Consider the following 27,686-nt stretch of genomic DNA (forward strand, 5'->3'; position numbering starts at 1 on the left):
GCATAAACTCCATCATCATACAAGCCCTTGGTGGCAGCTGCTGTGAAATCATGGAATGTTTAAGAGGCTGTCATTCATATTTCTTTGAATCTCTGTAGAACTGATAAAAATTGTACTTCTGGGTAAGATTTGAAAGAATAAAAGTCAGTCACCTTGTTAAGAAGCACAGCTAGTCACACAGATGAAGCAGCAGCAAAAGCAGTTTCAGGACGCCTAGCTGGACCAAAGAGAGGGGTGTAAGGGCTCCAGAGAGAGGGGTGCACTTCAGCTAATGCTGTCTGATGAGGACTTCTACCCAGATACAGCCTAAGGTGCATTATGGGCACAAAGAAAGAAACCAAAAACCCACTGTCAGGAAAGGATTAGGTGAGAAGGATGAGGGAGCTCTCTCCAGTTTAACCTTAATGTCAATAAGATGAGACAGTTTTCCCCATTTCTTTGTGTTTTATTTTGGGCTTGGCTGATTCATACCTATGTTATCTATTCAGAGCTTATGAACAGAGTTAAGTCTAGCCACAGGGTTGACCAGCTTTGAACCTTTTGTACTTCCTGGGTGAGCGTTAGCTGACTACAAGAAACAAGGCTGCTGATGTTGGGGCTTGGCTTCCTCCCTACAAAATGCTTTTTGCTTAGAAGAAACAAACTAGGAGCCTTGGCAAGGCTCCGGCCAGCCAGCTGCACACACGTGAAGCCTCAGCGGTTCTCATGCCTGGGAAGATTTCACTATTCCTCTGAATTATGCATGAAACATCATTTCATTTGCAAATTCAAGCTTGTATTATTATTTTTTTTCTTCCCTTGGCTTTTGTTGTTCACAGGGATTTGAATCAGAACACCCTGTGAATCCCGTTCTAAGTGGTTTCGGCAGTAAGCGTTTACTCAGGTTGAGAATATCGTTGCCTCAGCTCAGTGAGTATAGCTAAAGAAGGAGAGGCTGTGTGACTGCAAGGAGGTTGAACGGTTGGTGTTTCTTTCCTAGCCCAGAAACAAAATTTACAGAGTTAATTTCTGCTCAAACTAACTAAAGCTTTAAGTGGGGAGTATCCCCTGAACCTGATTGCAAACCACCTCCATAGTTCGTTCAGGTTGGCTCCCACTGTTTTTATCACTAGTTTTACATTCATGGAGTGTACAAACATATATTTTATTGACAACAGAGAAGCCCAAACTTGCTCATTGCAAACAGCTTCCTACAGGCTGACGCAGACAGTGAGAATTACCTGCTTCAGGTGTAACCCTGCAATACCAGCAATCAGACACGTGTCCCAAAATGCATATGAGTGCAATGATGATTTGATAAAAACAGGGAAACCTTCCTACATAATGACCTCAAAGGTGACAAGTCAGAGACCATCCTCTGCTTTCTAGAACCGTAAGAACTGCAAGACTAGTAAATCCAATAGATACTAGTCTGGGCTAGGTGCAGTTCAGTACCTTCAGTACCCCCTTTCCTATTGGAAAGGCAGCATTAGGTTTGATGGGAGATGTACTGTAGCTAGCTCTAATTTTACTGTGCTGGCATCCAGAATGCCTCATTAGCTTTCTCCTGCCAGCTCCTTGCAACACACTAGGACGCGTTCCCTTGCTTCCCATTACTTTCACCTCTATCATTTGGAGACAGGAGCTGTTTTGCCTGCCTCTCTTGGTGGCACACATCAAGGTGACACGTTCTCAAAACACCAGTCTCCTCAGATGCAGCTCAGCCATGGAAATCCCTGATTTTCTTCAAATTCTCCAGATGGCCACCTCCATTCCAGCTTGATTTTCCTTTTCATTTACCATTACAACAGAAAAACAGCCAAATCATCTGCTTGTCTCCCTTATAAGAATTAGCTTCTTGGAGTTAAAGAGATCATAGCTCAGCTGCAGAGGAGATGCTTATGTTTGGTAAAATTAGCATGACTTCTAGGAACCCTTGGGATTACTTTTCTTCACTGCGCTGCATCTTTCCTCACAACTCAAAGCATCTCTGTATGCAAGAGGGTTTCTTGCTAAAATCCAGGTGCAAATATGCTGTAAATATTTAGCTAAGTGTAGTCAACTGTTTAGTTAAGATGCTGGCAAAGAGCTGCCAGCTCTGATTGCTGTCTAAACACAATCACCTGAGTGGTGGCACCCAAGCAGGCAGCAGCATGTTCTGCTGCCACACATTACCAGTGAGTGATGGCTATCAAGGTCCCTGTGAGCACTACAGGGTGCCAGCAACATCCCTCCATAGAGTGCACACATGAGACAGGTTGTGCCTGAGCATCACCTGCTTTACACAGTTACCACTGGTCCCAAGTCATACTGGAGTCTTGGAATAAATCAGACCGGGGACAAAAAGGAGCATTGCTGAGTTTAGGTTAAAAGTGGGTAGAAAAAGCTGATCATGGGAAAAATTAGCAACCAGCGCCACTGCCTAAAGGGAATTGGGTTGTCAGTCATCCCTGACATGAGCTGAGAGCAAACTGCTTGACAGCATGGAGGGGTCACAGGAGGAGCAAACTGCTGCCACTACTGCTTCCCAAAAGGTACCAATGATACTTGGCACCGAGAGATGTCTGTGAATGTGAACAGCTTGTATGACAACCCACCGGGAATCCCAGTTCATTAGTATAAAAATTAAGACACTTGACATAAATGCTTCAGCATTGGAAACCTAATTACTGCACCAGGAATTTGTTACGTTTACAAACATCCATTAAGAACCAAGAACTACCCAGGTTACAACAGGGCTTCAACAGGTTAAAGAAACGAAGCCTGAAGAGCTTTCATTTCTCAATGGAAGTATTTGCTGTATGTCTAGGGGCTCCTGCAATAGCAGCATGCATTGGATGCTGTCCCGGTGAAGATGCCCTGGGATCCTGCAGGCACTGCTGATGCTCTGGCAGCATTCCTGTAAAGCTGCTTGCATGCCAGTGACACAATGACAGACATAACTTAACTGCCCATTCCCTGCAGGAACACGAACATCTATCTTCACTCCCAGTGACTCCACTCCTAGAGATAAATACACTCAGGAGCTGTCAGATGGAGGCAGCTGTAAGATAGCCCTGATGTGCAACTGTTGTCCTGCTTGAGCAAACAGTACTAATGGCACTATGGAAGGAAAAAGGCCTCTGAAGGTATATCACACACTCAGGTAGGACCCTGCCGGGTACCTTAAAGCATCCACAAGCTCTAGTGGAGCCAGGATCAGTCTTACAGTGGCTGTCCCTTCATGTTAGCCATAGCAATACTGCTTCCACTAGATGCTAAACACCAAACAGCAAAGGAGCAAGAACCTTTCAAGAGCAGACCAGATCAAGACCAACCAGAGGCTCTGGGGAACCAGTTTCCACGATGAACATGAGGCTATTGGGCCTCAACAGACAGGCAACCGCAGGCACAGTCTATTGCATCAGCCCTGCTTTCCCTCCTTACGTAGGTACACATGCTGCCAGGACAGAGTGTCCTCTTGAGCTGATCAAGCACTGTGGAGTCAGAAGAGAAAACCCAAAACCAATACCTTTCACTGGATACCAGGAGGTTGTGCAAATGTTTACAAGGAAGATTAACTCTGACAGAGGCATCTGGCACTTCTGAGCCAATTACCCCAAAATGCTTGGGACAGAGTATTTTTTGCATGTGCTGAGTACTGTTGTTGCAGTAAGATAGGCAAAAGGTCTCAAGAGCTGCCTCTCAGCTCACAAACTTACCCAGAATCTTTTCCCCATAGGCAGAAAGGCTCACATCTTAAGGCATTAACCCCTAAAAGATAGTGGAGTGAAGACAGCACATACTGCTATTAGAAGTCTTGGATAACTTTATGGGGAAAGCTCACATTTCCTCCCTGCCTCATGGAGGAAATCTCTGATGCCTTGCAATGCTTTCAAGAGACTCCACATCAACTTGACACTTCAGGCCACCCCATGCCCCTCAAGGCAGCATTCCCCACTGCTGCACCTCAGCACTGATGAGGACACAGCCTCTCCAGACCAGGAGCTCCCTTTCCTCTCCATTGCACAAAGCCATTGCTCAGTTTTAGCCTTAAGCTCTACCTGGTACATGGCACATCCATCATGTTGCGCTCATTCATGCTTAGGCACCTTTTGCTGCCTGATGCTCAAATACAGCCAACACCACTGGAGAGGGGAGAGACGCTGCTGTGCTGCTGCCCCTTGGACACAGCCGTCCATTATGGTGCATATGGGTCTGTCACCGCCTCCCATTTGCTTCTCCACACCATATGTTAAACCAGTAGGATGAGCAGAATCATTTATCTTGGTTTTAACATCTATCTTTTCTTGTTATCGCTGTTAGCCTTTCCCTATCCTTTAGAACACTTGAAAAAATGCAGAGGAAGCAATGGCATGGCCCAAATTCCTGTTTCCAGGCCAACGCTGGTGGACAGGTACCACTTTGGGAATATTTTTGTGTGTGTTTTCTTTTTTCTTTTAAAGAACAGTGCTTCCCACTCCAGCATCTAAACACATTTGCAATCATAGTGGCAATATTTGGGGTGAAGGGATATAAACAACTCTATATTATTGCATGAACCTGTAATTCAAATGAGGCTATGAAACAGCCAGCTCCCAACATGAAATTTTAACATAAATCTATGTGATAAAAACATTTTTTCAGTTGCTAAGTTTTTAACCTTGTACTTCATTAATTCACCTGTGCCAAGCATGCAACAAGATTACCTTGTTCTTACCTTACACTAAAACATAATTGTATCACATTTGCTCTCTTTTCCCCCATTAATCTTTTTAACTAAATTAGGCCTTTAGGATTTTGTCGTTCAGGCACCAAATAGAACTGGTTGCCCAGACAAATTGTGGATGCCCCATCCCTGTCAGTGTTCAGGGCCAGGTTGGATGGGACTTGGGGCAACCTGGTCTAGTGGATGGTGTCCCTGCCTACAGCAGGTGGTTGGAACTGGATGAGCTTTCACCTCCCTTCCAACAAAACCCATTCTATTATTCTATGAATTGAGTTAGGGAAATTAAAGGCGTTAAGATGCTTTCTGAGACATGCAGAAGCCATTAACAGTGATTCCTAATGCTTATTCTGAAAAAGGTAACATTCACTGGCACAGCAGGGGAATAAATCACCCTCGGGCCATTCTCAGATGCACATCTTCTTCTTCTTCATCTTGTTTGCTTTGTTCGCTGTGTCATACACACATCAGAGACTTCCACAGATGCTGGTGGATCGGTGTCAGCACTGGTTGCTGAAAAGGCATGACCATAGGAAACCCAGCACAGACAACAATGGCTACAATCAGACTGCTGCTATGGAAATTGTTATGGCTGAAGGGCAATAATGTGGCTGGTTTTCGGTTATGAAACAAAGTACAGTGTGATATTCTCTCCACCAAAGAAAGAGAACAAAGAAATCAGCACTGCCAGACTTGTGCAGACCTCAGTGTGGGAGTGCTGATGTGCATTGTCCCACTGCCAACATCTCTTCCCCATTCCCGGGGATGTGGAAATAAAAGATCTGCTTCTCCCATTACCACCCAAAGCCACTGAGAGAAGGTCAAGCTTGGAGCATCCCCCACTGTCCTCACTGACGTCAGAACAGGCAACCCCATCCCAAGGTTTTGTGGGATGGGATGCTACAAAACCAAGGAGCACAAATAAGGATTCAAAGTAAATAATTTTACCACAGTTCACAATCTCTTAAATGGCACTTTTTAAAGTCATCTCCCCTGGTGAGGGAGGTGTGGAAGACAGCAGGTAGGTTAACATGACCAAACGTGTGATGTGCCAACAGAGCTGAACCAGCTCAAACACATGTCCTGATTATCACTGTGCTTCCTTCCATCACCATCTGCCGTTTATATGAACCAGTGTAATTTTGTTTTATTTAGATCTTTCATTCTCACACCCCTTGATTTTTGCTTCATCTTTCAGCTTCTATTTCGAAGTCTGAAACATGTCCTTTTACAACATAAGAGGAAAGTCCCAAATCCAGATGGTGGAAACACGGCTGGAAGGCAAAACTGATGGAGGAAAACTAGCTTAATTATGAGGTCACTTCTAGAAAGAGCTACACACTCTGCACCTCCCAGACCTCTCCTGATTTATCAGACTAGTAGCAAAGGCTGAGCTGGCTCCACTAGGATTTGAAAGCCATCCTTCGCTTACTGAGCCATCCTTTGTTCTCTCACACATGGCAGATGCCAAAATCCAAATTCTTAGCTCACAGAATTAGTTTCCAGCTTGTTCAGTGCTCTCTCCAAACAAGGATATAAATTTGGATTGTGTAACCTACATATTCTAGGCATTAAACCTGTGGAGACTGTTTATATCACCATAATTACTTTCATGCAGGTTATTAAAGCCAGATTCATTAGCTTAAATTACAATGACCTATACAACATGCTTAAAACCCATTCATCCTATTAAAGAGATTTAAAACTCATCTCCTGTCATGAGATGTCTGTGATTCTTGATTTGTTATTAGGTCATGCTTTAAAAGCAAAAGCAATTACCTCTCTTACGATGGTAAAAGCCCACTGCCTCAAGATTGCCACAATGCATCTATAATTGAACAGCAACAGCTTTAATGTTCAGCTTGGATGACACAAGCATTGCTTATTGAAATACTGCCTAGGATGGTGTCTGCATACCAGGGAGCACTACATCAGCTGACAAGTTTCAGCAGGAATGATTGCACCTCAGGCATCTCAGGATCCAATATGCTGGGTGTTTCCTGGCAGCGGCAATACTTCCCATTTATGTATCCTAACACTCTAAAGAAACAGGGAAAAAAAGACACCCTCCTGTTAATGTCCTTGCAAGAGCCAAGATCTTTTGTTTGAATGCTTTTCCTTTGAAGTCTTCATGATTTTTATTTCAAAGGAATTTTCTTTAGGAGTTCCTAGAAATATGATGACTCCATGATCCACAACACGCTTGGGTGTTGCATCATTTTGAGAATCCAGCTGATTCAAAACACAGCCATAAAAAAGCTAAGCCAGGCAATGTTTTACCCCAGAAAGGATCCCAGAACCAGTCTCTTTAGGAAAAATATTGCAAATAAAAGACAGATTAGGGACAACGTGCGCTCTCTCTGGAAGCTCTCAGGAGAACTGGCTGCCCTGCATTTGGAGAAGGCTGAGGTTCATAATGACTTCTTTGCCTCAGTTTTCACTGGCAAAGGCTCTGACCAAACCACCCAACTTTTGGAAGGCAGGCGCAGGGACTGTGAGAATGAAGACCTTGGGCCCATGGTAGGAGAGGATCTGGTTCGAGACCATCTTAAGAACCTGAACGTGCACAAGTCCATGGGACCTGATGAAATCCATCCGCGGGTCCTGAAGGAGCTGGAGAATGAAGTTGCAAAGCCACTGCCCATCATATGTGAAAGATCATAGCAGTCAGGTGAAATTCCCAATGACTGGAAAAAGGGAAATATAACCCCCATTTTCAAGAAGGGGAAAATGGATGACCCAGGGAACTACACAGCAGTCAGTCTCACCTCTGTGCATGCCAACATCTTGGAGCAGATTCTCCTGGACGGCATGCTAAGGCACATGAAAATCAACAAGGTGCTTGATGACAGCCAGCATGGCTTCACTAAGGGGAAATCCTGCCTGACCAATTTGGTGGCCTTCTATGATGGGGCTACAGAACTGATGAACAGGGGTAGAGCAGTTGATGTCATCTACCTGGACTTGTGTAAAGCGTTCGACACTGTCCCACACGACATCCTTGTCTCTAAATTGGAGAGACATCAATTTGATGGATGGACCACTCGGTGGATAAAGAACTGGCTGGATGGCCACACACAAAGAGTTGTGGTCAATGGCTCAATGTCCGGCTGGAGACCAGTAACGAGTGGTGTCCCTCAGGGATCGGGGTTGGGACCGGTCTTGTTCAACATCTTTGTCACTGACATGGACAGTGGGATTGAGTGCGCCCTCAGCAAGTTTGCCGATGACACCAAGCTGTGTGGTTCGGTTGATATGCTGGAGGGAAGGAATGCCATCCAGAGGGACCTTGACACGCTTGTGAGGTGGGCTGATGCCAGCCTCATGAAGTTTAACCATGCCAAGGGCAAGGTCCTACACCTGGGTGGGAGGAATCCCAGGAACAGCTACAGGTTGGGCAGAGAAGAGATTCAGAGCAGCCCAGCAGAGAAGGCCTTGGGGGTGTTGGTTGATGAGAAAATGAACATGAGCCAGCTTCAGTGTGCGCTCGCAGCCCAGAAAGCAACCGTATCCTGGGCTGCATCAAAAGGAGCGTGACCAGCAGGTCGAAGGAGGTGATCCTGCCCCTCTACTCTGCTTTCGTGAGACCTCACTTGGAGCATTGTGTGCAGTTCTGGTGTCCTCAACATAAAAAGGACATGGAACTGTTGGAACAAGTCCAGAGGAGGCCACGAGGATGATCAGGGGACTGGAGCACCTCCCGTATGAAGACAGGCTGAGGAAGTTGGGGCTGTCCAGCCTGGAGAAGAGAAGGCTGCGTGGAGACCTCAGAGCAGCCTTCCAGTATCTGAAGGGGGCCTATAGGGATGCTGGGGAGGGACTCTTCATTAGGGACTGTAGTGATAGGACAAGGGGTAATGGGTTAAAATTTAAACAGGGGAAGTTTAGATTGGATATAAGGAAGAAATTCTTTACTGTGAGGGTGGTGAGGCACTGGAATGGGTTGCCCAGGGAGGTTGTGAATGCTCCATCCCTGTGGTGTTCAAGGCCAGGTTGGACAAGGCCTTGGGTGAGATAGTTTAGTGTGAGGTGTCCCTGCCCATGGCAGGGGGGTTGGAACTGAATGATCTTAAGCTCCTTTCCATCCCTCACTATTCTATGATTCTATGATTCTAAAAATGAGCAAACTCATGTATTTGACTGAAACACACTGGAAAACTGACTTGTGCACAAATGGATGTTCATGGCCATCTGATCCAAGCAAATAAAACGTGATCCATTTTAGTTGCATCTGTGCAGTGCTGTGCCCGGACTAGTTAATTTACAGCAAAGGCAGTGGGTTTGGATATCACTGAGATCTGAAAGTTCCCTGGAATCATCCTTTAGATACAAAAAATACATACAAGTATTATAATGACTTTGTTTAGGCAACTATAAACAAAACATACCCCTTGTATACGGAGCATGCACTCATAGGAACGTGGACGTTATCCCCTTTCTTCTCAGTATAGCCGGGACTCAAACTGGCAAAATCTGGAGATTCTCTAATATTCATGTATGCCCTAACAGTAAGAAGTTATTTTAATGGTCACACAGTCAAAATTTAAATACTTCAGTTTAGAAATACCTAACCTTCTTTTCATGATCATTAAATTATAAAAAAAGCAACTATTCCTTTTCTCCCCATTTCCATTTTTGGCCTCTGCTACTGAAAAATGGGCGTTAGGATTACTGTATGTATTTGACGCTATATTGATGGCTTTGTCTTGAAAAAAAAAGAAGTCGTGCATAACCATTACCAAGACAGCCAGCACAAAATTGTCTGCTCAACCTTCTACAGACCTTGAAAGCAGTTTTACAATTAATCCCTGTCCTCATATGAGTCCATATCCCTCAGTGACCCAAAACTCCCCACTCTCCTATGCCACCAGTTATATCCAACCCAAAATTCACTATCAAAGCTCTTGTTTGAACATTCTTTAAATTTTCCAGGCCTTTTCCCTACTTCCAGCCACATGGACACGTTGACCCTTCCTGCTCTTCTTGAAATGCAGAGGCCGTCCTCTGGCAAGCGGCCACCAAAACTTCCCTACCATGGCTTCTTGCCATGGCCAGCTATTGACATAACCACAAAAAGGCCTGATATTTTATCTGTCTTCTCCAGCCTGCAATGCTAGAAGCAAGCATTAGATAAGGTGACCATTAGGGGCCCCGTAGAGAGGGCAAATGGATCCAGAATAACAGCTACAGAAGCAAACTATGTTCCAATTCGTCTTTTGTCTCACAAAGCTACGTATCTGAAAATCAATTGTTCACATCAAGTAAGAGCATTATGTCAGCCAGAGCAATAAAAGCAACACAGGAGAGTGGGAGGCCCAGGACAACAGTCACGGATTTGCTTGGTAAAACGCATCCAACAGCATTTACATCTCAGTCACAACCTGCATTCCAGAGGCTGGATCAGAGGAAAGTGTATAAAACCTACTCTTTAATAATGATTTCTGCAGCTTATAACCCCTTTTAAACCATACACATGTGGGTTTAATATATACACACTTGACTAGCGTGGGGCACTAAGTTACATTTTAGAGTATTATTTATTAGACCTTTTTTAGGGTTAGAGCCAATTTCTTCAACTTATCAGATGCTTTTCTTCATGCCATATGCTTTTTGTTAGAAATGCTGCCTTTGAAAATAGACCCAAACCGTGTTCGCTAGTTTGGGGGTTTTAATACATCAGTTTCCAGTGCTTGAACTAAACATCCTCTCTTCCCACACCTAAAATAGCTTTGCATTAGGTATATATGTAACCAAAGGTATATATGTAACATTAGGTATACATGTAACCATAGCATTAGGTATATATGTAAACAAAGGAGCATGACACATCATAGGCATTGGTCTTTGAGAGCATGAGCTGGCATTGTCATTAATATCTGCATGGGTTTGTTGGCCACAAATACCCACAATTTATTCTGCAGTTCTTCCAGCCTCACGGTTTGGATTATTTGCAATGCAAACCATTAGCAAAAAGAAACTTACCTCTAATATTACAGCCATTAGATAGCACATAATTCAATAATGTCTTACAACAGAATTGTCTTCGAGAGACAAAATAAGATCCCTATAGGAACAAAGCCATAACAATCTTTGATACCACAATTATTGATGCTTGCTAAAATACCTTTGTAGTTGGGTGAAGAGATGCAAAATGACTATTTAGAACACAAATTTCCTGCGAAGGAAAAGCAAAAAAAAAATAAGTCAAATCTTCCATGTAGATGCTTAGTTGAATATGTCTGCAATGTGGAAGATAATATTCCTGTTACAAAAAGGGAGAAAAAAAGCAATTACATCTTACAAGCACAGCCAAATAACAAAGCAACAACTTAATCTTTAAGGCTTCTTCCAACCCAAACCATTCTATGATTCTAGGATTTGGGGATTTTGGTTGATGAGAAAATGAACATGAGCTGGCTTCAGTGTGCGTTCACAGCCCAGAAAGCAACCGTATCCTGGGCTGCATCAAAAGGAGCGTGACCAGCAGGTCGAAGGAGGTGATCCTGCCCCTCTGCTCTGCTCTTGTGAGACCTCACCTGGAGCATTGTGTGCAGTTCTGGTGTCCTCAACATAAAAAGGACATGGAACTGTTGGAACAAGTGCAGGGGAGGCCACGAGGACGATCAGGGGACTGGAGCACCTCCGGCATGAAGACAGGCTGAGGAAGTTGGGGCTGTTCAGCCTGGAGAAGAGAAGGCTGTGTGGAGACCTCATAGCAGCCTTCCAGTATCTGAAGGGGGCCTATAGGGATGCTGGGGAGGGACTCTTCATTAGGGACTGTAGTGATAGGACAAGGGGTTATGGGTTAAAACTTAAACAGGGGAAGTTTAGATTGGATATAAGGAAGAAGTTCTTTACTGTGAGGGTGGTGAGGCCCTGGAATGGGTTGCCCAGGGAGGTTGTGAATGCTCCATCCCTGGTGGTGTTCAAGGCCAGGTTGGACAGAGCCTTGGATGACATGGTTTAGTGTGAGGTGTCCCTGCCCATGGCAAGGGTTTTGGAACTGAATGATCTTAAGCTCCTTTCCAACCCTAACTATTCTATGATTCTATGAATTAAAGTTTAGCATGAAGATTGCTACTCAAAACAGCCAACTGACTGCTAAGAGGAATTTTGGTTGTACAATATATAATGTACCTGATGGCAAAATTCTAGCCCACCTAAGTTACACCTAAATTGTGTGTGAAATGCAACAACCACATCCATCAAAGATGGGGATAGAGATAGGTTAACTGGCAGTATGTTCCCTTGCCCTGAAGGTAGCCAAAATTCAGAGATTGCTGCCCTGGCTCTCTATCCCATTGCACCCGCCTTTCCTTTCAGCTCTCAAGCTACCTTTGAGCCATTTGGGATCATGTCCTGCCCAAAACAAGGCACCAAATGTCATCCTGCCCCTTTCCCCCGGAGGAGGTCCCTCGATGCTCTCCTGCTAAGGGAACAAAGGGCAGCACAGGGAGGGAGCACAAAGCTCAAAGGGTAAGATAAGAAAGAAGAAGTCACAACAATACAGTTACTAAATGATATTTTATTAGGCATTTTTGCTGACAAATAATAAAATTTGGAAAATAAAGGAAGAAATGGGCAGAGATAGACATAGTCCCAGATTTTGAGTGAAAAACATTTGGTCACAGTTTCTCACTGGAAAACAAAGGTCTGTAATCAGCAGATTGATATGAAGCTGCAAGGACATCAGACTCGGTAGTAAAAACAGTAGTAAAAGTAATCATAACAAAATGTACAGGGCAGGATGATTTCCACACTGAGGCACAAACTAAAATGGTGGGCCAAGTCTGCTGACCATCCTCTGTGCATTAACAAGAGTTCTGCACTAATGTAAAAGATGTAAGGAGGTACTACAAGAAGAAGTACTACAGATGCAAATTAAACTGTGATTTTGTTCAGTTGACTGCAAGAGTACATCACATGAGGAGGATTATGACAGAAGACTGGAATTTGCTCAGAAAAGAAGGAGAAAAAAAAGTCTATCTACATTTAAAACCCAGAATGTAACAACTTTTACTTTTTCATCATCAGAAAAGGAATACATCTTGTCAAAGCGAGGCACAGGACAGATGGCCAAACCAGGGAATGCAGGGGGAGTATGAGGATTGCTTTCAAAATATCACAGCCTTTCAAAGCCAGGGGATGTGATAGGCAATGAAAAATGGGAGTGGGGTAGAGGAAATATAGGTGAGTTGCCCAGTCTCTTGGCACTGGTGAGGGGTTTGTGGTATGGGGCACAGGGACAACCAACAGCAGGGAGCGTAACTAATACTCCTACAATGAATTTAGGGAAAATGAGTGACCAAAATCCAGCAGAAGATAGACACTGGACTCCAGTAAAGCCTGCCTGAAAACTGACTTAGAGGAGTAAGCACAAACTCCCCCCAAAACAGAGGGTGACATAGGAAGGTGTAAGGAGTAATGGGCAAAACCATGAGTTCTTCGTAACACCAGAGCCAAGCAAGGAACTGTATAGAAAGCAGACACGAGATCAGAGTATACTAATAATTAAGGAAGCACAGACATAAACAAGCAAGAGACAGAATAACCAAAGACAGTCATATAAAATTAGCAGCTGATACTCTTATCATTACTTTTCCTAATACTGTAGAAAGGAGATCAACTACTTCTTCATGAAAGTCTTGACCTGTCCTCGTTCATTTTCCCTCAACTAATATAAGTTGCTTAGTCTAGCAAAGAGGATACATGATAAACATCACAACTATACTTCACAAAACTTGATGGGGAAAAGGTCAATAATTTCTCAGGTTCAACAGCAACAGAACCAAGAAAGCCTGTGATATATTAGGCTGAAGATGCAGCGAGAAGGATTCGCATCAGGCATTTCTAAATCTCTTCAGTGATAGAAATACATGTAACTCTTCATGGTGTTTAAGAAGGTTGTTGATCTTCAAGGATTGTTTTGTTTTGAAAAAATATAGGTTATACATCTGTTTGTGTGATGGTGGTGCCTTTTGAAGCAGACAGGAAATATGTAACCTCATGAGATACCTTACACAGAAGGCAGGATACAAAAACACCCGGAAAACATTCAAACTCCCCCAAAAATGCCCCATCTGGGAATAGATTTCTATTTCTGATTATCCATTGCTTTTCCTGAACATTACTTTTAACACAAAGATTTACTTCTGTTTGTAAGGAAGTGTAGATGTCATTTAACAAAGACAGTACAATAAATAGCAGTGTCTTAAAATAGAGTTTTCCCCAGTTATCTCATCAAGTAAGACAAATGCTAATGGATACCTCAGAGATTCTTGCTTTCTTCTTCTGATGTTCTCAGCGCCCTTGGGACAGGCTCAGAACTCAGCATCTTACTAATGAAAAAGTCATAGAACCAGAGAGGAAAGCAGCAAAAGATGCAGAGGGGCATGTAAGCCCCTTTGCCAGGGGTGTACAAGCCATGTGGTCTCTTGGCCAGCAAAGCATGCAGGACAGCATTCAGCACAGGTGAGAGGTTGGCGTCACAGTACGCAGGCATACGCAGGAGGTAGGTCTTCAGCCCCAGGAGGTATTCATCACCATAGGCTTGCCTTGTGTCTGCTGGAAGGTTCTCCATCAGCTCCTTTTCTTGCTTATCCCACATGTCGGATGTACCTTGTATACCTGAAACAGCAACATCACAGTACAGCAAGTGGGTTTGGGCTGAATTAAACAAAATTATCTATAATTAATAGTCAATAAGTTGTTCTTCACCATGATGCTGATTCACAGTTGTTCTAAATTGGGTCAGTGAAGAACAGAGAAAAGTGCCAGTTAGCTGTGAGTGCTTTTACCCTGAGGAGAAAGTATGAAGCACAGACTACTAAAAAATGCATGAGGCACATGCACTATTTGGTTACCAGCTCCACCTAAAAAGCCTCTCACAGCCACGTCAGTGTTTTTTTCTTCCTCTTACCCCTCACCATTCAGCCCTTACTCATTTTGTGGGTGTTTCTAATCAGTATTTATTAACATGTGTGAGTCACTGAGGAAAGACAGGCAAACTGAGATGAACAGGATTTACTTGTGTTGGCCAAGTCCTAAGCCCCTCTTTCACAAGTGACACTGGTACTTCAATAACTAGCTTTGTGAAGAATAAAGCTTGTATTAGGCCAGATTTCTTTAAAAGTTATTAATCCCCCCCCCCCATCAGTATCATGTAGGGATGAAATCAGTGGCTTTTCCAGTGCATTTATTGCCCATCTATCGTTCATTAAGCATTGTAAATAAATAAAACCTTTAAATAAACACTTAAATCTCAAATACCAGGGCTTGTTTTGATGCATTAATTTTTCATCCAGAAGTCTGACAATGGGGCCGTGACACTAAAACCTCAGTCATGTACCACTGACCACACAGGCACCGTCAGAGGCCAGTGCTCTGCAGAGCCTCTGCCCTGGAGGGGAGGCATTTAGGGCAGCAGGGATTTATGGCCATTTTGCTTTTCATCAGCTTAAGAATTAAGGTCTCCATGAAGTCACCAGGACTTGCTGAGTAGAGAGATGTGGGATTTGATGTCCTCAGGTAGCTGCCAGGCGTGTCCTAGAGCAGGGACCTGTATGACACCCATCCTGCTCTTGGGTGCAGCAGGAGGTGAGTCTGTAACCTGGACAGGCTCTGCACAAAGTGCTCAGAGCAGTGGAAAGAGAAGGGTTTGGAACAGAAAGCAGCAGGATTGCAGCAGAGAGAAGGAGTGGAGAGGAAATACCAGAGTAACATGGACAGCAAGTAGGCAGGATAACAGGTATTGCTGCAGACACATCAATGCAAGATGAGAGAGTTCAACAAAGACAGCTCTGGTATTAAGAAAGGTAGGACTGACAGTGAGCCCTGAAGTGCTCATTCAGTTCAAGCAAGGGATAACACTCAAACCCAACACATCATGACGCTTGGTTTGTTAACTTCAGCAAAGCTGCAGCAACAGGAAGACACAAATTGCATGAACCCTGCTCTGTCTCAAAGCAAGGAAAGCTCTGCCTAGGATAAAGGCTGCACTTGCAAGGCAGAGGCAAGCAGATGCAGAACTGGAGAGGACATCTCAAAAAATGCAGATCTTCATTTCCATAAACAACATAAAGGATGGGAGAAAAAGTCCAAGTGCTGAGAATCACTCAGGGCTCTGTTTGGGGATGCTGACTACAGGGAAAGAAGCGAGGCAGAAAGAACTACCCAAAATGTCAAATACCAACCTGTTCGGAAGCCTGATGGATGAATTGCAGCAACTTTAATTCCCCATTTGGAAAGCTCTTGCCTCATTACTCCAGAAAACATGGCCAGAGCTGCTTTTGATGCACCATATGCAGCATACCTTGGTAGTGGAATGCCTCCTGCAGGAGCAATATAAACATAATGAAGCTCAACGGTAGATCTTTCCAGCCTTTATTTTAATGATTTAGAAGGAAGATTATAGCACAACCAAAATTATGCGTCTCTCACTGAGGTTAAAGACAAGTCAGTAGGGGATTGATTTCTTTCTAGAGGTTAAAAAAAAGTGAAAGTCGTAAATTAGCAGTTGCTTATAGCAGTTATGCTCACTAACACCTGACAAGACACCTTGTGCGGCAGAAAAAAATAAACCTTAGTGCATTTAAGCATAAAAACTGCTGAAAATCATGACTGTTGGTTTCAGAAACACAGATGATGTTTTAGTTCATATAAATAGTGGAGCAACAGTTTAATGCTGCTGTTTCTTCTTCTTACTGTAACATGAATTTCAAGCTCTTATTATAAACTACAGTTACAACAGGGTAAGTAAGCTCAATTCTAGCTTTATAAAGCTAATTTATAAGTTCTTTCCAGTTAGTTTCAGAAAACTAGAGACAACAGTGGGCAAAAAACTTCTGTGGCTGGAATCACACCCCTCAGGGCAACAGGATTCCCCAACACCCATCACAGAAGCAGACCCCTGCCTATAGTTTTATCTTATCTTCTCCAATCCCAGCAGCAGTTGATCAGATGGAAAAGATAGAAAACAGACAGTATTTTAGGTGGATTTAAAATAAATCTGTATTTTTACAAACCCAAATCTTCCAAAAAATAGTACCTTCCAAATACAGAGATTTTCTCTGTTCCAAAAACTGGTAGACTGTCACTTCTTCAGCTTTAGAAAAATACCAAGATGCTTTAATCTGAGCATCATCCCCCTCTTTACTTTCTCCACAAGTGTGGTGTTATCACCACACAGAGTATCACTGCAGATTTAGGGGTCATCACAGCCACCAGAGGCTGTGTTAGCACTGCAGGGAGGAGGGAACAGAATGGGCAGCCCTTCCTCTTGAGGAGGCAGTTGGGCACATGCTCCAGTGCAGCCTGTTTCAAACATTACATATTTATCTCAATGTGTTTGATCTTTTAAAACAAAATACTTTGATACAGGGGAATTTTCAGGTGAGCCACTGGCGCTGTTTATTGGGTTTTCTACCACAACAACCAAAGTATCACTGGACCTTCTTACCTTTGAAGAATTCAGGCCAATTTTATGTTAATTATTCTTCTGTATGCATCCGAATAAGTTTGCGTTTCAATTGGTTTGAGCCAATTGAATCACAGACTCTTTCCCTCTGAGGTCAGGCTAACCTCAAATTCAGTTAAATTAGCTCTGCACAGACAGGAATAGATCCAGCACAATGAGACCTCACTAACTTCTCTGTTAATGTTTTACCAAAGGACCCTCAGACCTGGCATTAAGAGAAAGTTATTTACTCAAACCAGCCGGTGAGCAAGAACATCTGTGTAAACAGATATAGTTTAAGCAGGGTCATTATCAACTCCTGTAAAGGCAAATCATTCAGCTCTCCATTTAACCCTGCAAACAAGCTCAGGCATTCATGCCTGGAATCAAGACCTCTGCCCCAAAACACTGTAAGTGCAAGCTTCGCTTGTGTGCTCAGAGAAAACAGGTCTGTGCTTGCAAGGGCTGGTGGGCAGAGAAGCACCAAAAAAGTCCTGACAGTTCAGTGCTGATGTCTTTAAGTGTCAGCAACAAACCATAAGCACAGGCATGCAGATACAAAAAAATACTTGGGATTATAAACTGAGAAAAGAAGATTGCAGTGTCAGAGCTAGCCTGCAGCCACATCCTCAGCATAAGCCATGAACACCAGGTAACACCTTCGCAAGCCACCCCAGCAGCACAGCAGGACTTGGGTGGACAGCTGTGCAGAAGGGTACAAGCAGACAGGGCAAAGGAACATTTGGGAAGCAGATGATACAGTAGATCCTTAAGAGGTCTTAAACCAAAATACTTCCCAGCATCATGACATCCTGCTTCTAGCAGGTCTCATTTCAAAGGAGCATTCTTGCTCCTCAGCTGTTGGCTACCAGATACTGTATTACTTCAGTTCCTACATCTTAATCTCAGCTGTTCTCCTAGAATAGAAGTCATGTTATAAAAGCATATATATATATATAGCAAGTACAATTTATGGGACAAAACTGGAAATCATATCACATGCTATTAATTTTTAAAAAGTTGTTTCACTCATGAAAAAATACCATCTTCCTAATAAGTTAGGCTAAAGTAATTTTTAAGAAAAAATTGAAAATATTTTTACAGAAATACAAACACACACTCTCTTCAGTTCCCAGGTTTTTAGCAGACCATGCTCTAGGACTGTGTACTCTAAAAAAGAGCCATCGGATGCAGCAAAAATTAAAACTCTGTTTTGAAGAATTTAATGTTTTTCTTCAGCAGCTGATTCATTATTGTGCTTTCTCACCCTAACTATAGTAACTGAGCCCTTCAGGGGTGGAAAGGTGGAGCTGCCCAAGTGAAATATCTAACATTTATTAGAGACTGTTACAAATGTCATGCACTTACCCAAAAGATATTTATGCTCTGGTTAACCCAAAGTATTAAGAAAAGGTTGAAACTTTATATGTAACCAGCCCAAATGGAATAAAGCCTTTCTCTGCAGAAGGCAGAGAAAGCTTTTGGGCATCTCCACAGTGTGGTTCAATGACACACAGACATGGTCACAGACTTCTGCTGGAACATATTATAGGAACATCTGTGATTTACCACCCATCTTTCTGGAAGCTCACACAGCCATCACTCAAAGCATCTGTAACACAAGATCCAAATTTCACCACCTTTCCTATAACAGCCTATTTTTAGTTGCTTTAGCTGATTCTTTAAGGGCTGATTTCTGGAAACAGCATCCCAATCAAAAGAAAAACCTGCACTTATTACATAGATATTAATTCCCTTGGTGTATTGACAAGCAAGAACAACCAACACCTTCCTCCACATTTTTGCCAAGAAAGTTAGGTGTTTTTGCCATTGCACTAGCAGTTTTTTGGCACTTTAGTTCAGCTCACCTGCCATGCTGGACATGTTAACCAGCCTCCCCTTGGATTTCCGGAGTAATGATAAGAAGGTCTTGGACACTTCTACAGCCCCAAAGAAATTCACCTCCATGCACATCCTATATGTGTTCATGGGGAGCAGCTCACCATCAGCAGGGAAGCCCAGGATGCCTGCGTTGTTCACGACTCCCCAGAGTCCTGGGAAGAAGAAAAGGCATAAGTCTGTTAACAGCATGAAATCATAGAATCATAGAATAGTTAGAGTTGGAAAAGACCTTAAGCTCATCCAGTTCCAACCCCCCTGCTATGGGCAGGGACACCTCACACTAAACCATGTCACCCAAGGCTCTGTCCAACCTGGCCTTGAACACCACCAGGGATGGAGCATTCACAACTTGCCTGGGCAACCCATTCCAGGGCCTCACCACCCTCACAGTAAAGAACTTCTTCCTTATATCCAATCTAAACTTTCCCTGTTTAAGTGTTAACCCGTTACCCCTTGTCCTATCACGACAGTCCCTAATGAAGAGTCCCTCCCCAGCATCCTTACAGGCCCCCTTCAGATACTGGAAGGCTGCGAGGAGGTCTCCACGCAGCCTCTCTTCTCCAGGCTGAACAGCCCCAACCTTCTAAGCCTGTCTCATACTCCACAAAGGTCGAACTGATGAAAACACTGATGATCTGCAGCTGCAGACACACAGTACTCACTCCATGAACAGCCATCACCATTTTTCATGTGGCCCAGAAAGCAGGAATCATTGATATAAATACCCTGGACTGCCTACAGACAGTGGAATGGAGATGACACACAGAAGCCAATGCACCCAAAAGTTAAGAGATGCAGCTTATTAGCAGCTACATTAGTACTCCTGTTATAATGGGAAAAATACAGTTACCTGTATTTTGCACCCTCTCTGAGACTTTCAGCAAGGCTTCCTTGACTTGTTTGGCATTGGTTACATCCAGCTGCAGCACAGAAAGTCTCCGAGAACAGGTCCGTCTCAGTTCCTTAGCTCCAGGTCCATCCTTATTCAAAACCCCGGCAAACACAACGAAGCCTAAGCTATCCAGGTATTTAGCCAGTGCATGTCCTATCCCAGTGTCGCTTCCTGAAAGCATCAAAAAGACTTGAAAAGTTAGGTCTGTCCTATACCATCATTAAAGGCACACACATGCAAATGTAATGTGTAATGGAAACACATGCAAATGTAACCAGAAGGGTGATGAAATAAAGTCACTGAAATACGTATGACAGTTGGAAGTTCAGATACAAAGGTTTGGGGAGCTGGACCTTCGCATGTTCCACAAAGCTTGATAGACCATGTGTTCTTGCCTTCTTGCTGACAGCATCACTTCATGCTCTACCAGTAACAGATTCCAAGACATACTCCATACACACAGCGGAAATAAAACCATAGATTGGTTTTATACAACTATTCAGACTGAAACCTTCTAACAAAAGTGTCTAGGGAAAATAAAAACATGCATGCTTTAATTTGAAATCTCAGATGGAGAAAGCAATTACAGGACATTGGAATTCAAATTGTTGGGTTTTATTTCTTACTTCAAAGAAGCAGCATTATTCTATTCAAACATCTACTGTCCAGATCCTTCTGATAAATACTTTTTTTGTCACAGGCTGCAACCAAGCCAAAGCCAAGCAACTGTTTCTTTACCTGCAAAGGAGTTCAATGATTTCAAACCCCAAGAAAGCCCTTGAGTGGCATTTTTAGGTTAAGCCAAACAGCACCAGCTATTTAATTCATGCTAACACTAATTAGAACTTCTCTTATCCCATCTATCCAAACTTATTCCCAAACTGTTTCTTATAATAAGGCACTGAACTACCAAACGCAGGAAGCACAACTGGAGCAAACACACGACAGCTGCGATAACAACTGTGCAATTCCTTCAACCAGGTAAGGAGAAATATTTAACAAATAATTCAGCTGATTCACAAGTCTCTCCCTTTGTCGCAGCGTTTTGCAATTTTAAGATATGTTAAGAAGGTGTTTTCTCTCCTGATGTCTTTTTTAACTCTGATTCCCATTCTTCTCGCCTACAGAGAAGCTTCTCAGCAAGGGAGGAAACGTGTCACCTATCTGCCCACCAAGACCCCAAATGAGGCAACATAGGGCTCTGCTAGAGAGAGGGAAGGAGTTTATAGGGTCTATGCTGCAGAAGTTTTGCAAAGGACAATGTCAGGAGGTAAATGAGGAGTTTAAGTAACTAATGCAGTTTTTACACTGTAAAGCAGAGGCACATCAGCATGTGCTGTGATTGTGCACCACACATTCCACTCTAACTGCGGCAAAGCAAGCTCCTGGATGCTGATGTGCACTGAGATCCATGGAGCGATCCCAGGGCTTGGCTATCTCCTGCAATAATAATTTATTACATAAATGCTCAGCCTCCAAACCTACATGGCTGGAAACGTGAATGCCGGACAAAGGGCTGGGACTCCTACCAGATCTTTTACTATTTCCTCATTTGTGAAAGAGCTGTGATACTCCCTACTTAATCCTACCATAAACTTACCAGGGTTAATCTCTGGCTTTGACACACAGAGGCAGATACTATCTTAGTTATTCACAGGCCTGCTCCTGCACCCAAAATCCATAGTCAATAGAACCCAACTGCAAAGAGACTCACCATAATCCTGATAGATCTTAATTTCTGTCTTCTAGGTGGGTCTTCAGTCCCGAAAGGTGAAAATATTTAATTTCAGGTGAAAGAAACACAAACTAAATGCCTGGATCAGTCACTGCAAGATGTTGAAAAGAATTTCGTGTCCTCTTTTTAATTCGATAAAGAAAAAATACCTGCTTTTTAGCATTTTTTAGGTCTGCAGTCTGTTGAAGATGTACCAGAGCACTACGTATATCACATTTAGCTTCTTTCAGCCCTGACCCAAAAGAGAAGAAAAAACCTGCATTCTTGGAATTCTCTAAAGAGACATGAAGAGGCCTGCAAATATCCCAAAGACAAGACAGATTTCTGCGTGTGGGGGCCAGGTGTCTTTCCTTTCTGTTTTTTTAGTGAAAAACCCTATTTCTAGATCAAATCCTTCCCCTTTCATCCTTCCCAGCAAGTACACAGCCACAGATACAGATATTAATTAAGTTTTACAACACAGCTTTAACTTGTTGATCACGCTGCCACTTCCCAAATAGGGATGGGTGTAGCTCCTCCAAGAAGGAAATAAAAAGCAGTGTTCATCTGTGCCTGCCATTGGGTTTGTCCCCAACTTTTATCAAAACAAGTCTGATTTGAATTTCAGACCTGTTTCTGACATCCACAGAAACATTACCCTTCAACTCATGAAATTGGAACAGTTGTTAATCCTCTATAGGGAAGAGAGAGAGAATTCTTTCCTCCCTACTTGTATGTCAAAACCAAAACTTTGTGAATTGATCTAAAGATTTATTATAGGAAAGGCAGTCGCTACTGACTGCAACTAAATCATGAGCATTTATCATAGACTCACACTAGGCATCAGAAACGACAAGCCCCACATCAAGAATGAAAAGACAAATTAGCTGCAGAAACTCATCCGCACGAGATAACTGAAGCAAGAATTTCACAATTCCTGCTACTTTGTATCTTCACAATTTTTTTATCACACTAATTTTTTACAGAAACTGGGTATTGGATCTACCAAACTACACTAAAGTGTTTGCATGTCCAGGAGCTTCTGTTTTAGGACACTGAAGTGCTGTCTCCCAGGAAGAGGATCAGAACAAATGTTTCACCAGTGACTTAAAGCAAGGCTCTAGGACGGCTCAGATGCGCACAGTTATTCATGTGAAAAAGCATTTTGACAACTGGATGCAGTTTTCCCTTCCCATGGTACTCTGGTGAACTGTCAGGTTAAATAAATAACACAGAGCAGCATCTGTACAAGGGACGCCTAAAGAGGGCCAGAACAATATCTGACAAAACCCAGAGAGATAAGCACACAGATTATTACTCCATCCTTTGGCAGCCATCTCGCTAGTGATATGTGGTAGCTGCCCAGAACACAGCAGCATTCCTCAACCCTGCAGGGCTGAAAGGGGTGGTGATGGCAGTATAAATAAATAAATAGAATCACCATTTTGCACAAAGTGCCTGCCTCAGGTCTTTTTTAAATTGGAGAAAATGACATCAAAAATTGATTTAAATGCACCTTACACCTGCAAAACATCCTATGGCTGGTACGGGGAAAATGCACTACAGTCAAAACAATTTAACAAAGAAATGTGCTGAGCAAAACTTCTGTTCCAGTTGATGGAGGGCTTGATTGATTGCATAACAGCCTGGATTCGAAGGAAGACCAAGAAGAGCCTCCTCAGACATGTCAGCTGTCAGAGGTGTCCAAACTTGCCTTTCCCCAGGACAGTTACAGCACGGGTACAGAGAAAGCACAATCACTTGCTGGAATATCCCCAACTATTCTTCACCCCCCTGTATTGCTCTAATTCATATTCTCTACAGCAGGTAAGCTCAGAGAGTGCTTTTCCCTGGAGAACTGCGGTCTTACAAAAAGCAAGGAGATGCCCAAGTACAAGCACAACCCCCGTGTCTGCAACCGTGGGAAAAGAGGGATCCCCCCTGCCCAACATCCATCTTCATCTGATACACCTCCAGGGAGAAACCCAGCTGTGAGGGGAGAACATACCTTGTTCTCTCTTAACTTTTGCATTTAACCCCCATATTAATGCTTGCTAAGCAAATCTAAGTTATTTTCAGGTGCCCCTATAAAAGCAAACGAAATTCTGCACGGAATAGCTATGTAAACTAAAGTGACTTAATTCACCATTCCAGAGGAGAAAAAGAGAAAATAAAACAACAAAAAAAAAAGAGAGCGAGTTAACAATACAAGAAGCAGTTGGCAAGCACTCCAGTTTAAAGGCTTGATTAACACAAATAAACAACACCTAAAGTTTTAGAAGAAGCGGAAAAAAAGACATAAAGCCACAAAAATGCCATCCTTGCAAAACAAAAGTGAGGTTTAAGTAGATCAGAGTGTTAACAGAGACTCAATTAATTAGCTCTGAGCTTTCTCTGCTAATGAAGGAAATTACTCAGTGTCGAACGATTTCATACATCATTTCCAAGAGATATCACCAAACCACTGTCTGGAAATACATGCAGCATAGACACAGCATGCACTGTCTAAATGCACATACTAAAAGATAACCAAGCATCCATATCCAGTACAATAAATTCAAGTAAACACAAGTAATGTATGAATAGCATGTTCTACGGGCTCCCAGAAGTTAACGTCTCTCTTAAAAAACTAGAACACCATAAGTATTCTTCTGCTTTTTGCACTGGTTAATTTCACAACTACATCTAAAAAGCTACTTGTAAAGATTAAATGAGACACTAAAAAATAATAGCGTCTATTAAAATGCTTTTCTACTTAATTTCAGAACACTCATTTACCTTAAAAAAAAAAAAAGTCTCAGGCAAAGCAAATAAAATTAGCAAAAAAACCCAAACAATAAAAGAAAACCTCACAAGCATGCATTTCATAGATACTTAACCCGAGGACACAAAGTTTTCCAGCCCACTTGTGAGAAAAGCCAGTTTTGCTTCCCGAAGCACGCCTGCAGCACCCTACCTGTAATAAGCACAGCTTTGTCACCCACAGGCAGCAGCACTGTGCTACTCAGGTACATGGAGGAAACGAGGCACGAGGCACAGAACACCATCAGCCCCTCACCAGTGCCCAGCATGGCCACGCACAGCAGCCCCAGCAAGGCAGGCATGAGGCTCCAGACCAGTACATTTTCTTTACCCACTGGACTCCTCTTGGCTGTGCAGAACACAGTCACCCCAAAAAGCGCAGTGATGCCCACACAGAGCCATCCAAGGGGGCTGTCAGCAAGAGCATCCATAGCAAGGGTGAGAAGCAGGCATGCACACACCCCACCACCGGCTGGGTAAAAGCAGGTATTGCTAAATGCAGCATGTGTTATATACAGGCAGGGGGTGGGGCAGAGAAAGGGGACTCTGTTTAAAGGTTTGACATAATCTCACTTACCCTTGGCATCAGAAAGAAAGCAGAAGCCTTCCTTTTCTTACCTTTTATTCCTTCTGCCTGACAGCTCCACCTTCTGAACACTATGCTGACTGGATAATGATTGACAGCACTGGGAACAGACATGATGTAGCGAGCGCTGGCTTCAGGAAAAAATTAACTGCTATATGTTTTATAAGTTTAAAGTACATTTTCATAGAGTTGGACAAAAAAAAACATAACAGTTTCCTTTACAGCAAACGGTTGGAATTTCCTGTCTAAAAACTTAGTGTAGTTTCAGGGGAACTGATTTCTGATGGGCAGTGGTAAAAACGAGTCAGGACAGGGTTATTTACTCTCTGTAGTGCAATCTGTGTGGTTAGAATTGTGCTTTATCACACATGTGCCACCTTCCCCTCACAACAAAAAGCCCAAAATGAGATTCCTTGCTTTAGCACAAACCTGTGGCTAGTCACCTACTCCCCATTCAGCAAATATCTGTAGTTAATTGACAATCAAGCTAGCCTAAAAGCTGAGAAAGGGTGATTACTGGTTTGCCATTAAGAACACTTCATTAAGTGTATACATGTAACACACATGAGGTAGAATCTTCAGTTTGTCGCCAGTGACAACATCCATCTTAGTTTTGACACGAATATCTGGTTCAACACCCACAGCAAGTTGGATTAAAAAATGTAATCAGTTAAATACATTTGAAAGATTTAACAGCTCCTGTTGTGTACTCTGGAAGTTACCTGAGCAGCAGGAAAATTTTGAAATTCATCCAGCGAAAGGGATTGAAATACAATTTAGCCATATTTAACCCTCTTTTAAAAATCCCCACTGATTGTTTTGGGGGAATGAGCCTAAGTTATCACACAGTCAGATAACATGCTTTGGTTTTCCAATACAAAATGTAGTGCTGACCTATTTTACTTTAGGCACTGGAAGATTGAAGTACAGGGCGCAAACCTAACATGAGACACAAGCACATTTCCCTTCCATGATTCCTCTGGGGTTTTATGGGATGATGAATCTGTTGAATATGAATTTTTAGAGCCAGTAAAAATGAAAGCATACCTCTATAGGTAGTTTACATAAAAGATGAGGTCAGTTTCTTAAAGGGACATTACCCTCAAGGTCTGCTGTCATTACTATTGTGAACACTCATTCATCCATCCTGCCACTAGTGCAAGAAGTATAAACTATTTTCACTTCTCTGCCATTTGCTGCTTCTGCTTTTTAATAGCACACTGGTCTCCAGGTCAATTATGCCTTGCCCCCTGTTAAGGCATCTTCTTACAGATTTCCTTGGAGAATTTTGCTTCCTCTTCCTTATTTACATTATTTGGATGATCACAGATGTGCCGGCATTTAAAGCATCCACTCTCACACTTGAGGCTACAGCCAGCTGCAGCTTCTGCATAATGGGACAAGGGGCAGAAGTGACCACCTCCAGCCTGATGTCCACCCTGGCTCCCCTTAATCTGCGGGGAGCAGACAGAGGTGGTCAAGGGGCCAAACTATTGTGGCCACCATGCGTGCCCCTGCAGAGCATCTCCACACGAGTCTTCCCCTCTGCTCTGTGCAGCCCTGCCACATCCCCCACTGAAATGCATATGTGCACGTGTACATGCTCTCCCTCACACACTGCACTGGAGGGCTGGGTGAATATATGGGCTGCTGGGGATGCCATATGCACACACTGACACAACACCCATCTGCACCCACAGCACTGAAGAACAATCATGGGAAGAACTGGTGGGGACTGATCTCTGTCTGAATTAAAGTTGAATTAATATTTTTAATATAAAATATAACCAGTGAAGGCTTCTTTTAATGAGAAACTGACCATGTGTTCACACTGGTGTGTGAATAAAATTACATGTAAGTGCATACACACCACAAGATGGGTTGCTGTCAGATGGGTATGATCTAAAGCTGGCTGAGAAACGCTAACTTGCAGTACCCACTTCATGAACTCCCTCAAGAACCAGGGGTGACAGATTGCTGCTTGAGGACTTTTCAGCACAACTTCACAACGAGTTAAGTTTTATCACCATATGCCCAGTATCCATCTTAAGAAAGCATCTACTTCCTTTTCTACCACTTTGGGATGTCTCCAGTTCTAACAGCTGTACATTAACAAGAGATTGTGATGGAGTTTGTGTTCCTATTTCTCTACGCCATGACTTCTTATGCTATGAATATACACCCTATCTCACACTTCCTGATAGTTTTGCTGGAAAAGATGTGGCTTCTTTAAATTATCAGGATGTTGCATCAACATAACATCTGTTACAAGGAGGATGGATTTGAGCTAACTGATTTTGAGCCAAGCTTGACCTACCTTTGCCAGGACATTTGTCTGTCTTCCCAGCTTTTCAGAGGCATCAGACAATAACTCAAGTGCCCTGTCCCTTTATGCCTTGGCAATCTATATATTCTATACTGAAGCCTCAATATTGCTTCCATAGTCCATGCCAATGCCAAACAGCAGCGGATTACATGATTCAGACAAGCCTCCTGGGTGAACTGTTCCATTGTGCCATTACTTACCCTCACTTCAATCTCTGTTTCTGATGTTTCTAACTGGGACTTCGCAGATCTCAAGTGTGCCCCATGACACAAGTGTCTTCATGCTAAGTGCTAACTATGGAAGGTCAATTAAAGCAATGGCAAAAG

General features: G+C 43.0%; 1 protein-coding gene across 2 annotated transcripts; it reads right to left on the reverse strand.

Moving 5' to 3' along the window:
* Positions 1–12,189: 12,189 nt before the first annotated feature.
* HSD17B2 (hydroxysteroid 17-beta dehydrogenase 2) lies at positions 12,190–25,509 on the reverse strand. 2 transcript variants are annotated; one of them, XM_061475042.1, is made up of 5 exons: positions 25,067–25,509; positions 19,891–20,103; positions 19,007–19,192; positions 15,877–16,014; positions 12,190–14,311 (listed from the first exon to the last, which is right to left on the reverse strand). In XM_061475042.1, the coding sequence occupies exons 1-5, from the start codon at positions 25,146–25,148 to the stop codon at positions 13,953–13,955; spliced, it is 978 nt and encodes a 325-aa protein (XP_061331026.1). In that variant the 5' UTR covers positions 25,149–25,509; the 3' UTR covers positions 12,190–13,952. The 2 variants fall into 2 exon arrangements, with proteins under 2 accessions (XP_061331026.1, XP_061331025.1); XM_061475041.1 differs by lacking the exon at positions 25,067–25,509 and adding an exon at positions 24,603–25,041.
* Between the last annotated feature and the right edge of the window lie 2,177 nt (positions 25,510–27,686).

Source organism: Pezoporus flaviventris, unplaced genomic scaffold (genome assembly GCF_033815535.1).
Source record: "Pezoporus flaviventris isolate CSIRO_AGI_PZ_B2104156 unplaced genomic scaffold, CSIRO_AGI_Pfla_v1 ptg000082l, whole genome shotgun sequence".
Classification (NCBI taxonomy): domain Eukaryota; kingdom Metazoa; phylum Chordata; class Aves; order Psittaciformes; family Psittacidae; genus Pezoporus; species Pezoporus flaviventris.

Bases quoted from the DNA above. Each gene is read 5' to 3' on its own strand.
- HSD17B2 (XM_061475041.1), bottom strand. From the start codon at position 24,879: ATGGATGCTCTTGCTGACAGCCCCCTTGGATGGCTCTGTGTGGGCATC. The intron at 19,193-19,890 runs GTAACTGTATTT...TCTTCTTCCCAG, and splicing joins AGAGAGGGTGCAAAATACAG to GACTCTGGGGAGTCGTGAAC. The intron at 16,015-19,006 runs GTGAGCTGAACT...TTGCTCCTGCAG, and splicing joins TAACATGTCCAGCATGGCAG to GAGGCATTCCACTACCAAGG.